At 47.6% G+C, this 17178-nt stretch overlaps 1 protein-coding gene across 2 annotated transcripts in view; it reads right to left on the reverse strand.

The window, feature by feature from the left end:
- Nucleotides 1-17178, reverse strand: part of NLRC5 (NLR family CARD domain containing 5) — a 78728-nt gene that overhangs the window by 48538 nt on the left and 13012 nt on the right. For both annotated transcript variants that reach the window (XM_039503660.1, XM_039503659.1), the window contains exons 5-11: nt 14570-16325; nt 13621-13704; nt 7674-7757; nt 7496-7579; nt 5701-5790; nt 4633-4683; nt 2076-2141 (exon numbers count right to left, since the gene is read on the reverse strand). In XM_039503660.1, the coding sequence (XP_039359594.1) occupies nt 2076-2141; nt 4633-4683; nt 5701-5790; nt 7496-7579; nt 7674-7757; nt 13621-13704; nt 14570-16325 (2215 nt within the window). The remainder of the gene's footprint in view (nt 1-2075; nt 2142-4632; nt 4684-5700; nt 5791-7495; nt 7580-7673; nt 7758-13620; nt 13705-14569; nt 16326-17178) is intronic.

The following is a 17178-nucleotide window of genomic DNA, read 5'->3' on the forward strand; positions in this document are numbered from 1 at the left end:
ATGAGATTAAATGAGCTGAGTAGAGACAGAACAAGAGGCTGATATCAACTGTCAACAGGCACTTCTAGCATCTATTCCTCTCTAGATCCATCGAGAATTCCCCCTTTTGAATTAATATAAAGAGGCAGAGGAGACCAGGGAATTGGCTACCGGCTTGTGAATCAGGAGAGTTGGGTTTTATTCTTAGCTCTGCCACCGACAGCTATTTGACCATGGGCAAGTCACTTGACCTCTCTGTGCCTCAGTTTCTCTACATAATGAGAATACTTTTGTACAAATCTTTGTGATCCTTACAGGAAAAATGCTATGTGAGTTCAAACTACTATTATATAACGAAGTCACACAGTTCCCCCCGTGATGTGGGTAATCATTACCCTTCCCGTTTTACAAATGGGGAAACCGAGGCACGGAACAGTAGGCTATGTGTAAGTTGTGAGAAAAAGTATTTCCTTTCAGCAGTTCTAAATTTTCTCTCTTTCAACTTCACTCAATATCCCCTTGTCCTTGGAATATGAGAGGGTGAACTTAAGTGCCTGATCTATGTTCTCTATCCCGTCCATTATTCTGTGTACCTTTATCATCCACCACCAGCCACAATCACCCTACTGCTCTCTGAGTCCATCTCATGTCGCCATATGGAGGTGAGGGGAAGCGGCTGGCTGTTTCCCAATGCGCGCCTAGCCCTCTCCTGCCGCAAGGGCAGGCTCTGCTGAGCTAGTGTCATAGCACGATGACATCACGATACAAACTTCCCCACGACAACATGACATCACAACAGAACACTGTAAAACCATGTCTGCTCAGCCCAGCTCACAGTAACTTCGGGTCACTGGTTTAGGCAGGCCGGGATTTTTGTATTTTAACCATTTACCCAGCTCTATCTCCAACAGTCCCTAAAGAAGAATAAAACAATAAACCCACCTGCAGGTAATGTTTAATAACAATTAGAATACCAAGCACTTTTCATCCATAGATCTCAAAGGAGGTCAGTCTCATCATCATTCATATGACTATTACTTTGCCCATGAGTGAAATCTCTCAGCTGAGGGCCTCAATCAACCCATAGACATTTAAATACATTTCTAAGAACAGAAAGGTTGGATTAAACGACCAGAAAGACAAACAGAACAGGGAACTGATTTCAGCTCCCAATGGGCCCTTCTAGGAATTAGATCCAGGGGGAATTCACATCAGGAATAGTGTAGACAGGCAGAGGGGCTTCATGGATGGGGTACAGGAGTGGGAGAAAGGAGATCAGTTGTTTTTCTCCCTATAAAATGGTCATAATCCTTCTGTAAAGTACTTGGGAATCTTTGAAGGCAAAGTGCTATGGGAGAGCAAAATGTTATTCTATCGTTCAGTCGCACCCCCACCGCTATGATGTTACTAAGAATGATCATCCCCATGTTACAAATGAGGAAAAAGAGGCACAGGGAGGTAAATGATTTTGCCAAAGTCACTCAGGGAGTCAACTGCAGAGCAGGGGATAGAACCCAGGAGCCCAGATTCACACATATGCTCACTTCCTGCCGTCTAACTTGCTAGTTGGTGGCGCTGTGACACAACTGTGCTAGGGAACCAGCAGAGACGCTTGGAATAAAGTGCTGTCTCTTACCGCCACATACTCCAGTTTTGGCTCCCTGATCCAGTACGAGCTTGCCATCAGCTGGCCAATCAGTGTGGTTTTGTAACACCGCTGTCCCCTGAACTTAGTGCTGGTGAAACGTGCTGGATTTAATAGGAATGACCATGGCAGGTCAGACCCTTGGTCCCCCTGCTGTGGTACCCTGTCCCTGATAGTGATGCAGACTTCCCCATGACAACATGTGATGTCACAACTGAATGTTGTCAAACCATGTCTGCTGAGCCCAACTCACCGTAACTTGGCGCCCTCACTTGGACAGGCTGGGATACTTTCAATTTCTAACCATTTATCCAGCTCTGTTTCTAACAATTCTTAAATAGTAATATCATCTGCCTTTAATGGCTAAGGCGGACGTTACTCTGCCCATCTGTGGAACCTGTCATGTGAAGATCTCTATTCACCCATAGAAATTTAAGTATATTTCTTTTACCGTAACTTCAAATTTCTTATTTGAGCAGCATTTTCCTTTTTATGTTCCCTTCTCAAACTCGATGATCTGCAAAGAAACGAAATATTTACTGGCCTTTGAAACTCCATCATGAGACATTTGCGCTGTTGAATATTTTCCAGCTCCATTGTGGGATACAGTATGCACAGGGAAGGAATAAAGCTTTGTTGGAAGAAGTCACTGGGGGTACATTTAGCACAGCAGCAGGGGGTGTAATTCCCAGCTTGGGGAGGCGAACTTGTGCTAGCTTTGATCAAGCTAGTGCGCAAACAGCAGTGTGGCTGCAGTGACATGGGCGGTGGGACGGGCTAGCCGCTCTGAGTGCACACCTAGGGTCTCAGATAGCCTTATACTTAGCCCACGCTTCTCACCGCCCACCCCATCATGGCTACGTTGCTATTTTTAGCATGCTAGCAGGATCAAAGCTAGTGCAGGCATGTCTACCCCAGCTGCAGTACAGATGTAGCTTGAGTCTCTTTCCAGGATTCAGTTCTCTGGCCCAGCATTGCCGCAGGGACGGCTCTATGTAGTTTGCTGCCCCAAGCACGGCAGTCAGGCTGCTTTCCATGGCATGCCTGCCGGAGGTCCGCCGGTAACGCGGATTCGGCGGCATGCCTGCCGGAGGTCCGCCGGTAACGCGGATTCGGCGGCATGCCTGCCGGAGGTCCGCCGGTAACGCGGATTCGGCGGCATGCCTGCCGGAGGTCCGCCGGTAACGCGGATTCGGCGGCATGCCTGCCGGAGGTCCGCCGGTAACGCGGATTCGGCGGCATGCCTGCGGGAGGTCCGCCGGTAACGCGGACTCGGCGGCATGCCTGCGGGAGGTCCGCCGGTAACGCGGACTCGGCGGCATGCCTGCGGGAGGCCCGCCGGTAACGCGGACTCGGCGGCATGCCTGCCGGAGGCCCGCCGGTAACGCGGACTCGGCGGCATGCCTGCGGAGGCCCGCGCGGAGGCCCGCCGGTAACGCGGACTCGGCGGCATGCCTGCCGGAGGCCCGCCGGTAACGCGGACTCGGCGGCATGCCTGCCGGAGGCCCGCCGGTAACGCGGACTCGGCGGCATGCCTGCCGGAGGCCCGCCGGTAACGCGGACTCGGCGGCATGCCTGCGGGAGGTCCACCAGTCCTGCGCCTTTGGTGTCCCCACCGCCGAATTGCCACCGAAACCACGGGACCGGCGGACCTCCCGCAGGCATTCTGCCGAAGGCAGCCTGACTGCCGCCCTCCCGGTGATCGGCAGGCTGCTCCCCGTGGCTTGCCGCCCCAGGCATGCACTTGGTGCGCTGATGCCTGGAGCCGCCTCTTCATTGCCCTAGTGCAGCTGAGTGGGAGTCAGGAGGCTAAGGACTGCTCATTGCAAATGAAAACATTCAACTACGTAGCACAGCATGTGATGAAAGGTGCTTTCCGGCTGGGGCATTTTCAGACTGATCCTCTAAGAGAAAAACAAGGACCCCTATTTCGCTTGGTATTTACTTACCTAGGGCTAAATCCATACTGTCCCCACACATATGCAGAGGCATGAACAGAGGCAACCAAAAGAGGTGCAAGAAGTGTTGTACCCAATTTATGCCCCACCTCCTAAAGAAAAAATCGACATGGCCATGATTCAGAATTGCCTTGCAACCTCTACTGTCATTTACTCCCATGCAAAATGCTCCCATTCTGGATTAATAGTTTTACATTCCCTTTTAACAGGTGTAAATGACTGCAAGGGGTGCAGGGGAATTATGTCACATTTCTCAGTGGCAGATTTAGAGTTTGTGGGGTTCTCTGCACAGCTTCATTTCCAGGTCCCCCCAGCCAAGAAAAAGAACATTCTCTCTTATCTCCCCCCGTTTTTCATTCTTTTTTTCTCATCCTCCTCCTATATTATAAGTAACGGGAATTAAATGACAATAAAGTGAGGTACCTTGATTGGGGCAGGAGGTTGGGATGCAGAAGAGGGTGTGGGGTGCAGGCTCTGGGAGGGAGTTTGGGTGCTGGGTGTGGGCTCTGGGCTGGGGCAGGGGGCAGCGCTTACCTCGGGCAGTGCAGCTCCCACAGCGCAGTTTCTGGCCAATGGGAGCTGCAGAATTGGCGCTCAGCGTGGGGGAAGCGCACGGAGACACCCCCCCAGGGGCCACAGGGACATGCCAGCCACTTCCGGGAGCAGCATAGAGGGAAGGAGGGAGGCAGAGCGGGCAGGGAGCTGCCTTAGCCCTGCTGCTGGCACGTCTCTGCGCGTCCCTTGGGGGGACAGCAGGTCTCCATGCACTGCCCGGAAGGCAGCACACAGAGCCACCTCTCTAACCAGGGGCATGCAGAGACATGCTAGCAGCCGGCCACTTCCGGGAGCGGTGTGGAGCCACTGACCACGGCATGCAGGAAGCTTGCCTGCCTGAACCCTGCTGCTCCGCCGGCCAGGGCAGGTTGTCAAATATTTGTCCTGCATTTTGGGGGCGGGCACCCCTCTGTCATTGGGTGTCCATGGTAGAAATGACTATTGTTTGAATCAGAATTCCCTTAAATACTCACAACTCCAAGATCAATTTCTCACCTGAGGACTCTTCTGGGCTGGCCAGAAAAATATATCATGACGGTGTCCTTCCTGCAAGCAAAATACAACACACTATTAGCTTAAATCCTAAAGGATTAAACTTCTTATGCAGAAATGCTCAATAGGGGCCTGATCCTGCTCTCCTTAAAATGGACAGCAAAGCTCCCACTGACTTCAGTGGGGCTGAATCAAGCCTTAGAAATGTGCTGCTCTTAAGCTTATGAAGCAAAAGGGAATATTGCAGTGGATGTTAGTGAAAAGAATCATTGGTCTCAGCAAGGCTGGCCAGAAGCTTGAGCAAACTGCTTCTTGGGGTTCCCCTTCTCTAGATACAACTCTCCTGAAACCAGGAGCTCATTCCACTGATTGATCCAAAATGCTACAATTTACTGCAGCGATTTGGCCCTTTGCTCTAGCTGTGGCATGGAGCAAAATAACACTGTTCAGTAAAAATGCTCTTCTGCAAGATAAGTTGTAAGAAGGGTCAGCAGTGATTCCAGTATCACGTGTGTATTGCGTGGAGAAACTTGGAAAAAAGCAAATTGTGTCCAACAGGGCTTCATTAGAGCTATACTAGGGATTAATCTGGCTCCTGGAGTTTACCCATGGAATAAACTAGTTGTAAGAGCTGTAATTTAAGTCTCCACTTTACCCAATATCTTGGACATATGATAATATCAAAACCATTGTTCAAAGACAAAGCAAGTGCACAGCAACGCAAAATGTTGCTTTTCCAGTAATTTTCGCTGGTTTATAACTCATTTGCACTAACAAGGAATCTCACCGGGTAGACAGTGCATGTTTTAAAAACAGAGTTTAAATTATGTTACATAGACATTTTACATTGAAAAATCAATGTGTGAAATGAATCAATGCCTTAATAATTCCATACTGCATAATGTAACTGAATCAAACTCCATGTTTCAACTTGTCAATAAGAGGAGAGAATTGAACTCAATTTGCACCAATCTTTATTACGGAACAATTCTACTGAAAAGAGAAGGCAATTTTTACAGTCAACAGTTAGAGAAATACAGTATATATTTCCATAGCATGTATTACCAGTACCTTATATGTAGTTCAGTAACATTTGGACAAGTCGTGGCTCCCTTCGCCAAAGTAAGAACAGACTTCACCGAAATATCATTATGGCTTAAACTGTGGATAACAGTCAGAGCATCACAATATCAGCTGCTTGTATTTGATAGTAAGTCTCTTTTATTTAATACACAACCACTGCTTCTCAACACACACACACACACAAACACCCCTACCTAATGGATTTGTTGACTATTTAAAACTATACCTGTTTGTTTTCAGCCAACAGACATTTCTGTCTGTTCACAATTCAATTCTATTTTATGGACTCTTTCAAATGCAACTGCTGCCCCTGAGTTCAGAATCAGGGACACTTGATAGAGCTATTGGATAGTAAAATGGTTCTTCACCTTTTTCTGCTGAACAAAACACTTATTAATAACATAGGTGATACAACTGCAATAGCACAGGGATTTATGATAAAATATTTGATACATTTTTCATAGTTTGCTGCAGCAAAATAACAGATGTAAAGTACAGCACTTTAAAGGAATACAGTCAAGATAAAAATCTTATGCTTAAAAAAAATCTAACCTGTTACTAGTAAAAATCAAAGGGTTTTTAAAAAATATAATTTCTGTTTATTTAAGTTTTGGACTTCACTCAGCCTGATCCTGCAAACACTTCTGCATGGGCATAAATTGACTCCACCTGACATCAATGGAATTGCTCATGAGTAAAGTTATGCACAGGTGTAAGAGTTTGAAGGAACAGCCCCTAAAATTAGATTGGTGTATTTGGTAAATTTCACTCTCTTCTTTTTTCAGTTGCAAACCTGTTTCGCTGAAGGCTCCTGTGCATTATGAGACCAATGCTGCTGTGTTAGGGTTTCCACTTTCCAGCCTGCCAGAGGCATGTTTGACTCCAATCCTTCTTTCCCCCCTATATTTGCATACACAAGCACATCCCAAGAAAACATTTCTATTCACATTAGGCTTAGTAAAACCTTGAGGCTGGGGATTATTTTCTTTTTTAATGAAATCTAATTGTACATAACCTCCTAGAGATTAAAACCAGGAGGGACTATTATTCCCATCAAGTTTCATCCTCCATTCATACTTCCATTTTGAGCCCAGTAGCTTGTGTTTGTGTTTGGCTAAAGCAGATCTAGGAAGATAACCAGTTTTGATCTAGAGACCTCAAGAGGTGAAGAATTCACTGTTTCCTTTGGTAGTTTGTTCTAATAATTAATGGAAGGGGCCTCAGGCATTGACTGCATCTCGGCCTTTCCTGTTCCCCAGTTGCACACAACAGTTTAGTCTCCTGAGGACTAAAAGGCTTTGGTTTAACTGAAGTCATTAGGCTCCATGATGTAAGGGTATTTGGGTGGAATTTGATGATCTGTGGTCCAAGCTTTTCAGGGCTGTGGGCCAGATGCTAGTTTTGGGGCACCTCCGCAGGCTATACCCAGGAATATGTGCTCTACAAAATGGCGTCCTCCGTGCGGCATGACCTCGCACGTATTGTAATGGTAAAGTCCCACTGTGCAGAGGACACCATTTTGTGGAGCAGGTCTGCTAGGGATGGGGGCAGATACCTTTGGGGGCTGAACAAAATCATTCCACAGGCCAGATCCAGCCCAAGAGCTGCAAGTTGGACTGCCCACCTCACTGTGAAAAATTTGTGCGCCTGACTGACCCCAGGGACTGCCGGCATTGCTCCCTGACCTGATGTTGACCCTAAACTACTAGACCCTTTGATGGGATGATTTGATCTTCAGAGCTGATATTTTAAATGGGCTTAAGTCATTAAATCTCTTACTTACTCAATCATCTTTAACTTTTCCACTCTTGAAAGCATTTCAATCACTTTCCCCATGTCTTGATCCCTCAGTCGATTGTCCTGCAAGCTGCAAATCAGTTTGCCTGGTTAATATTCCCCCACAAATAATTCTCAGCTGATTTTAAAAGCATCGCTCGCCCCCAATAACGCGGGTCACTTACTTTATTTCTTCAAGTTGAAGGCAGTTTGGAAAGACTTGTGCCAGGCCAGTTAGCCCCAGGGCAGTGATACTGCCACCAGTTAACCTGAAAAACACAAAGCAAATCGAAAATGTTGCATCAGTACAAATCCACCAGACTCGTGGCAGAAACAGTGTCTGGGACATCCCTGGGTTCCACGTCCAGCATGTGACCAGGAGGAAGATGCAGAGGCGTGTGACCTGATTCTGCTCTCAGTCAATGGAAGTTATGCCCCTGGGGACAAAGGGCAGAACTGGGCTCCAGCTCCATCACTTTGCTGTGTATCCTATCTCCTAGAACTGGAAGGGACCCCGAAGGGTCACTGAGTCCAGCCCCCTGCCTTCACTAGCAGGACCAAGTACTGATTTTGCCCCAGATCTCTAAGTGGCCCCCTCAAGGACTGAACTCACAACCCTGGGTTTAGCAGGCCCATGCTCAAACCATCCATCGCAGCTTGCAGGAATTTGAGTTCCTGACATTCCATTTCCCCTCGTTTCAGTCTCTTAATATGCAGGGGAAAGCTGCAGGAAGTAGAGAGGAAAATACTCCCCAAACTGCTTCCAAACAAAAGCTCAACACAGCCAAAATGGAGCTCTTCATCTTTCGCACCCGAAGCCCTGCCCACTCCCTTCTTTCTCCATCACCATGGACAGCACCTCAGCGTCACTCAGCCCCATAACTAAGGCTAAGATTTACTCACAGGCATTTTTGGTAAAAGTCATGGACAGGTCACCGGCAATAAATAAAAATTCATGGCCCGTGACCTATTCATGACTTTTACTAAAAATACCCCTGACTAAATCTTGATTTCGGGGGCCCTGCTGCTTCGGGGGGCCCGCTTCAGTGCTGGGGGTTGACTGCCCCCGGATGCTGCTCCCTGGGGACCGCTCTCCAGACAGCCTCTGGGGATGCTGCTCCAGCCACCTTGGGACCATTGTTGCTTGGGCGGTTCGAAGGGTGCCCACAGGACTGCTGCTTGGGCACTCCCTGGAGCCAGCCGCACTGGCTGCTACTTGCGCGGTCCCCAGAGCCAGCTGCCCTAGGGGCCGCCCGAGCAGCTGGCCTCAGGGTTGGCTGCTCGGGCAGTGCTGCAGTCAGCCACACCAGCCACTTCGGAAGTGACGGAGGTTGTGGAAAGCCACAGAATCTGTGAGAGAATCGCCGCCTTACCCATAACCTACGCATGGTCTTCGACTTGGCCCTCTCCCTCGGTCCTCACACCCAGCCACCCCGAAAGGCCTGTCTACACGTACAGCGGGTACGGATGTACAGGTACACACAGGCGGTGGCTATAAGAGGCCAGGGGAGGCTAAGCCGCCCCAAACAGCCTGCCTGCCACCTTCGGAGCGTGCTGCCGCCAAAAGGGTGGGCACCCTGGCTGTGGCCCCCACACATTCTGCCCCGAGGCCCTGGTCCCACTCGTCCTCTTCCTGTCCCCGCTCCGCCCGCATGGGAGCCTCATGGCAGGAGGCGAAGAGTCATGCGCGAGCAGCTGGCTGGCTGACGGGTGAGTGGGGCCGGGGGAGGGTGCGAAGAGGCGCATGCATGTGAGTGTCCGACCGGCAGGCGGGAGGGGGGACCTGAGGGAGGCAGCAAAGCAGCACAAGCGGCAGGCAGGAGGGCCAGGGGCAGGAGAAAAGAGGAGTGAGCAGCAGGCGGGTGGGGGGGCTCGTGGATGAGGCGAAGAGGCAAATGGTGAGGGGGGCTCGTGGAGGGGGACTCGGGGGGCTGGAGTTGGAGCATGGGCAGAGCTTCCAGGAGAGGAGTCTGAGCATGGGCGGGTCTCAATGCAGGGTCACTGTCTGGGTGCTCACAGCCTCCCCACATGGAGGAGTCACGCACCGCCAATGCCGGTACCATTGCACCGCTGCAGCACGTGTGAAGACGTTCTATGCCAATTGGAGAAAGCTCTGTCGACTTAGAAAAACCAGCCCCGGGAGCGGCAGAACTTCTCCCGCCAACACAGCACTATGCACACTACGCTTATGCCAGTGTAACTTAAGTCCCTCAGGGGGGTGGAATATTCACACCCCTGAGCAACATAAGTTTTGCCGACATAAGTGGTAGTGTAGACACAGCCTAAATCTCACCACTTCTTCCTGCATAACATTTCTAAGATCCCATCCTTCCTCTCCGTCCACTCAGCTAAAACTCTAGCACAATGGGGTCCTGATCCAGGTGCTACCCCAATGCCCCTTGCAGGCAAAGCATGGCTCTGCAGCGCCCTGCCTCGGTTTCCCTTCTCACAGGGCCCCTTAAAAACTAAACACAGTCCAAAAGGTAAAAACCAAATTCCCTTGCTGGGGTTCTACTTCATTAAGTCTAAATAAACTTGAAATAAAATCTGCCTGGCATGTAGTTTCTCCCCTCAGATTCGGATGGTAGCCCAGACCTCAGCTCAGGGAGGTAAGGGAAAGAATGACAGAGCTACTAAAAGGGATCCTGAAGAAAGTGACTGGGGAGATGTTGCTGAGAGCCCAGTCATAAAAAATGGGGAACTTGATGGAATCTAATGTTATAATTAAACTGTGTAAAAGGGAAGTCAACTGTATTACTTATTGTAACCTTTAGTGCCAGGGTTTGCCTGCGGTGCAATCCTGTCAGGAAAGAACGACAGGGCATTCATACTGATTTATTTTAGTTTACGTGATCAAGAGAAGGAGTAAGGCGAATGTTTACAATCACGCAGGCTTATGCTATCAAGTTAGTGCTGAAGAGGCAGTAAACCAAATGCATTGAAACCACATAGTGTGTGTGTGTATAAGGACACTTGGCCAGAGTGGAATAATCACAAATGTAACCGTTCAGCTCAGTCATGCATACCAAGGTCCTACCGTGGTTGTTGAAACAAGAAGAACGGGCGTGGACTATTTATACAGCTGTTCTGGCCGTCTGGAGAACAACAGTTCTTGAAGGGACTTTGCATGGTATAATGACTGTTAAAACAAGTTTAAAGAGCACCAAAGATTACAAAGAGACTTTATATAAATTCTATGAACTTTAAATTGACCAGTTCAGCAGCTAGCAGGATGTTGATGGAGAAAATGCAAATTGAACAAGCAATAACTGCAAAATTGGCCACGGGATGCACCACAAAGGGGTCCACAGAAAGGGACTTGCAGAGGTAAGCTGCTGACCGGACCAGACAGTGTTCAAGATGTGTCCAAAGATGGTTGTACAACAGTTATGGTCTAACTTGTCTTACACTAGCTGGTGTGACAAGATGTATTCCACAGTGAGTCAGGAAAATCCTAGTCTCATTTGCAAGAACTCAAAAGCTGATGCCTTGTTCCCTGATGGGATGTTTAGAAAGGATGACTCTCCTTTTGGTTGGACATTTTGAATCTTCAGAAGAAGTATGAGTCGACATACCAGAACCTCCAAAAAGAGGAACCAAGTTGGACCAGCCAGCAGAAATAGGATAAAATTACTGGTGTCCTTCAGCACATCACTTCTCAAAAGCCGAAGGCACCTGGAAGAGAGAAGACTGAGTTCCTGGGCCAGCAATCTCGGAGTCCTCCTGGTGGCACCAAATAACTATCTCAGACAGATAATGTCTCTTTCTATTTTCCAGCAGTTCAGGTTGCCTGTTAGCACACCGAGAAAAGACTATAGTTGTATCCATCCTTCACTCAATCTGTGTTCATGTGTCAAGTCCTGCTGTGGACAATTACTGAGCTGAAAGGTGATGTCTGAGCAAAGACCTAGTGATAAGTAACACAGAGACTTTCTTTGGGAGATGTGATGGGGTGTCTGCCCCACACTGGTGGAGAAAGGGTTAAAAGCAGCCCTGGGGAGGCTGCGCAGCAGACAGCCAATCAGAGAGGGGCTGCAATGAGCAGCCAATCAGGGCAGAGCAGGCCCCATATAAAGAGAGATACACGGCAGTGGGGCAGTTCTCTCTTTGGAGCCCAGGGAGAAAGGACTGGGTCCCTGAAGGGCTGAGGAAACTGCCAGCACCCTGGACAGAGCAGTGCTGAGCCAGGTCGGGGAGCAGAGGGAGCTCCAGCCTGACAGGCTGAAAGACTAATGCCTTGATACGGGGCAGAGAAGGTGCTAGGGCAACGGGGAAGTGGCCCAGGGAAACAGAGGGCAGGGGTTGAAGGAGATGCGTGTGGCTGCCGCCTAGAGGGTCCCTGGGTCAGAACCTGGAGTAGTGGGCAGGCCCAGGTCTCCCTCGCCCCCACTTGCCACTGAGGGGAGTGGCCAGTGAAGGGCTGCAGTTTGCCACTGAGGTAATTGGCTAGAACCTTGGGCTGCAGTTGGCCACAGAGGTGAGTGGCTGGACAGAGGACTGCTGTTCCCCCGGAAGGGAAGGAGAACAGAATGGTGCATGTGGGGCTGGAGGCCCGTGTCCTGAAGAGGACGCCGCCGGTCCTTGAGGTGACGCGGGTCCGGTGCAGAAATTACGCAGGCGAGACACCACCGGAGGAGGGCGCCCTGCGAAAAGACAGAGCTAATTCCCAGAATGACCAGCAGGAGGCACCATGGTGGTCAGTCCCGGCCTGTTATGCAAGACAACCCAAATCAGTCAATTGGTCGCTTCCTGAAACTGAGTACCTAATTAGTATGGAAGTATACATGCTTGTGGGTGTTGTCACAGAATTACAGCATGTGTCTTTGTTTTGGAACAGGTTCCAACCAAGATTGTTGTAAAGTAGCTTTTAAACTGAACAAGTTACTGTTATTAACGAAGACTGCAGAACTGCACATGTCTACCACAGTTAATGGTAGACTGCCTTTGGAGTTCTAGGTGTATACAGACATAAAATGAGGCCAGGGTTGACCTCTGTAGCATAGACTCTTGCTGTGATGATGGAAGGGGTTTTTCCATCACATAATAAATCTGCCCTCTCTAGAGGAGGTAGCTAGATTGATGGAAGAATTCTTCTGTCAATCTAGCAGAGTCTACACTGGGGCTAAGGTTAGCTTGACTATATCTCTCAGGGGTGTGAATTTTTCACACTTCTGAGTGATGTTGCTAGGTCAACCTAAGTTTTAGGTGTAGATCAGGTCTAAGTGTGCAAACTTCTTGTATTGGACTTGGTCTATCAAAAATGTAGGGGTTTATTTTAGGTAGTTAGGAGTGCTAGGCAGATCTTGGGGCTAAAATAACTCATTGAGAAATAGGTAACAAGGATTTGACTACTACAGGTCCATGGAGACAAATGCACCATGAAATCAGTGATACATCTGAGATATATGGATAATATTTTCATCCTCTGGGCAGACGGCTTAAACTCTCTTATAGATTTCCACCACAACTCCAACTACTACCCACCCATTAAACTCTCTCTGGGGAACACTCCCACACTAGCATCAAACTCCTGGACACCACAATCAGCTTCAACAACGGAACCCTACAGATAACCCTAGACAAATAATCCACAGATCACCAAACCTACCTCTATAGACCATTCTTCCTATGCTGTACAGATATTAGGGTTGGTCAAAAAATTTCCATAGAAGCTTTTTTTTTTTTTTTGGCGAAATAATTGGATTTTCAACTTAACTCAATTTTTTGCAGAAAGTGTCTCTGTTTTCCTCAAAAAAAAAAAAAGATTTTTGAAAGCCTGAAAACCAAAAAGCTTTTGTCCAAAAAGTGAAAGAAAAAAAGTGTTTCAATCCGCTCTAATACATATAAAGGCTCTTTACAGCAGTATAAGGTGATGCAAATCTTTTGCAGCTATCTCCTGGCATTTGGTAGCAACGCACAAAAGGTACCATATACAATCACATTTTTCATGTATTTTTGTGTTGCACTAAACAACGCAACAGATTATATTTTAGACAACATCACCCAGAGCAAAAGATTTAAAATACATATGACATAAGATGGTGGTACAAAATCCAAAGGGGAACCCATTCCCTATTCCTATTCAGCACTAGAGCAAAGTAAGATGGGTTGACCCTAATATTAAATGCTTACTCTAGTTTCTTCAGACTCTTGATCTTCGGTAAGCTTTTGGAAAGAGCAGCTGCAAATTCGTCACCATATTTCCTGCTCCTAAAGCTAAAACAATAAAAAAGTGGGCTAAAACACGATAGAACAAAACAGAACTCTTTATTTTTTCTAACATTATCTATGATCCAGCCACCTTATTGCATCATTTTTATTTCTAAACATATTAGTTCTTTAAATACCATTTCAACATAATCAAATGCACAAAGGGGGAAAGCCTTTATTGGCTTGGTTACTAAGACACTTCATGCAGTAGCTGTTGCTAAACGGTGGAGACAGTATGACGGAGCATTCTGCTAGCGCTATGATAAAGATAAGTAATTCCTTACTTAAGGACATTTTCTACTCACGTTATATCGGTGACCAGAGGAAAACTCTTATGAACTGGAAAGGCCTAATGGTTCCTGCATGTAAACTACTGAAGTCAATGGAGTTATACCAGGCATGAATTTTGTCCGAATGCTTTAAAACTGTTATTGGAGAAATATACCATTTACACTATGGTAAATTAGTAGCACACGGTGCCCTGGAATGCACGCAATCTTTAAAGTGAATTTAGCACTCATAAAAAGTATCAAATTGACAGCTCTGGAGATTGAAATGCCTATTTTGCCCCCCTCCCCCAACCCCCGAAATGGAGGCTGTCGAGTACCAGCTTTAGCGATGAGATGGTAGTTCACTCTCCGTCTCTGATCTCTCTGCTGAACCTGCCCACAGCAATTTCAGTCGCTATCAGTGCTGGCTGGCTGTGAACCAGCAACCCAGAGGTGAAATGCTTGGGACTTCACGGCTAGATATCTGAGCCCTCCAATGACAGGTAATTTAGATCCCATTTCCCATTCATTTTAATGGTAAATGGGCATAGAAATCCCATCAAAATCTCAATCCAAATGCACGTCTTTCATGCATTTCTTACCTCAGATGCTCTATATTTTTACAGCTCGCTAGAACCTCCAAACAATCTAATTCCATGGGACAGCCTGCAAAATCCAAGTGAGTCAAATCCCGGCCACAGTTAATGATGAAAACCAAAGCTGAAACATCTAGAGGTGTCAATCTAAAGTTTCTAAATTCATACTTGAAATTTAACTGGCTTCCGACATGCTGGGCTAATTCAAGGTCTTGTGTTTCGTAAGTACAATGGCACAGCTCAATTATCTTGGGCCCCGTTAGATTAGTAGCTGCCAGCTTCTTCAATGACTGCAAAATGGCGGCTTGCTTGTCCCGCACCCACACCTGATTTCGTTCAGCTAGCTGGGTGAGGAACGTCCTACACTCCTTTGACGAGAGGCCTGAGAGAAAGATGTGAAAATTCTCCATGAATTCGGTCTTGGCTTCATTTTTTAAAGTCCACTTTGACTTCAAAGAGAACTTTTTCTTCAGGTCGTTTCCGTTGACTGCATTATTTATCATCAAGTTCAGCGCAGCAAAGAACTCCTGAAGACTCAGGTGCACAAAGGCGTGGCCGGCCTCTGGGAGGCTGTCACTCCTCTTCACCTCAAAGACAGTCAGCAACCCGTGTAGGGAAGCGAACTCTTTCACATGCTCTGGGATATCATTAACGTAAAACACTAGCTTCTTCTCTTCCAGGCCTTTCAATGCAAGGTCACACAGGCCCAAAATGGCTGTCCTGTGGTGATTCAGCTGCGTGTCTTCACTCACAGTGCCCTCTGTCTGCTGTTTACTTATAAAGATGAGGAGCATTTTGATATAAAATTGGGTCATGGTCTGAGGAAGCTCCACCTTTGACAAACGCTTCCTCAGCAAATATTCCAAACAGACGCAGACAATGCAGCACAAGGCAGGGATCAAGCACATGCTCAGAAGCTTGCTGTTGTTTTTCAGGTGAGCGATGGCCTGCTCTTTGAAGGAATGTTGGTGGAAATAGTGGCTGGCATACTCTTCAACTTTCTCATGGTCAAATCCCCAAATTTCTGCCAGCAGATCTGCTCTGCTTAACAGAAAGTCAGGTAATTTCTTAGGCCGACTGGTGACCAGCACCGTGCACCCAGGGAGAAGTCTTCCAAAGCAGAAATTGGCAAACAGCTCAGATATGGACATAGGCCTGTGGAGGGCAGGGCTTACATAAGGCGAGGATGGCTGGTCTATGTTCCCCACAAATTCATCCAGCCCATCAAAGATGAACAACATGCGCTGGGCATTCTCCAGGAGGTGCTGAAATACTGCATCAGGGCTATCTTCTGGCTGAAGGACCAAATCAAACAAAAGCTCCTTTAACGTCAGCTTTCTGCTGATCAGATTCAGCTGCCTAAACTCAAAGAGAAAAGTAAACAGAAATTGAGGCAAAGCTCCTTCTGCCCACTTCTGGCAAAGCCGATGCATCAGCATGGTCTTTCCCATCCCCGGTTTGCCAAACAAAAGGATAACCCTGGTGGTACCCGAGCTAATGACACTTTCAAACAGGTCTGAGACTTTCACAGCCGTGTCCACACATTCCTCTGCTTCCTGCATGCCTGCCGAGTCCTCTCTGGGTTTATCTGCTCTCTCCTTTAGTCTGGAAGCTTTACTCTGCCGGATGACTAGGTTGACGAAGGCTTGGCTGAAAGCTGGTGGCTGTGCTTGTCCCAGAACAGCTGCTCCTGCTGCTCTCTCATTTCCATATCTTTGGGACACTGAAGCAATGATGAGATGCCGGTACCTTTCAGCTGAGTCTGAGAGACAGAGAATGAGAGAGAGAGAGAGTGTGTGTGTGAGAGTGGTAATGGGAAACAGCTAGATCAACTTCATGAAAAGTGATCTTCACCATAATAAACACAGTGAGACCACGGTACTGTGCCAGTTCATATAGGATCTGGCCTGTTGCTTAACCACTGAAATAAACCCTGATTGTATTGGGAGGTTCATGGTCTAAAGTACTTCCCCCCGCCCCACCCCGGCCCCGATCTATTTACAAAGTCCATGTGATTCTTTACCTTTGTCATTTTAAAAAAAAAAATCTATGCTTCAAAACATGCATTTAAAACAATAACTCAATACCACAGCCCTACAATTGCAGAGCAGTATACCCAGCCCAGCAACCCTACACCAAGTAATTAGTAAACAAAGCAGCACTCTTGTACGACCTTGCAATAACAAGCCACGTGCATACACAATTACATAGTGTTATTTGCCCAAGTAGCGTATCTTCCATCTTCTGCCTCATGGACCTGGTTTTGTGGATTCATACTTCTCCCTCACACAATATAGGGAGTAAGGGTATGTCTTCACTACCCGCTGTATCAGCGGGTAGCAATCGATTTCGTGGGGATCGATATATCGCGTCTCATCTAGACGCGATATATCGATCCCCGAATGAGCTCCTGTCGACTCCGGAACTCCACCAACCCGAATGGCAGTAGCGGAGTCAACATGGGGAGCCACGGACATTGATCCCGCGCAGTGAGGATGGTAGGTAATTCGATTTAAGATACTTCGACTTCAGCTACGTTATTCACGTAGCTAAAGTTGCGTATCTTAGATCAATTCCCCCCCGTAGTGTAGACCAGCCCTAAGACAAGCTCATAG

The sequence above is a fragment of the Mauremys reevesii genome, linkage group 16, assembly GCF_016161935.1.
Source record: "Mauremys reevesii isolate NIE-2019 linkage group 16, ASM1616193v1, whole genome shotgun sequence".
Taxonomy (NCBI): domain Eukaryota; kingdom Metazoa; phylum Chordata; order Testudines; family Geoemydidae; genus Mauremys; species Mauremys reevesii.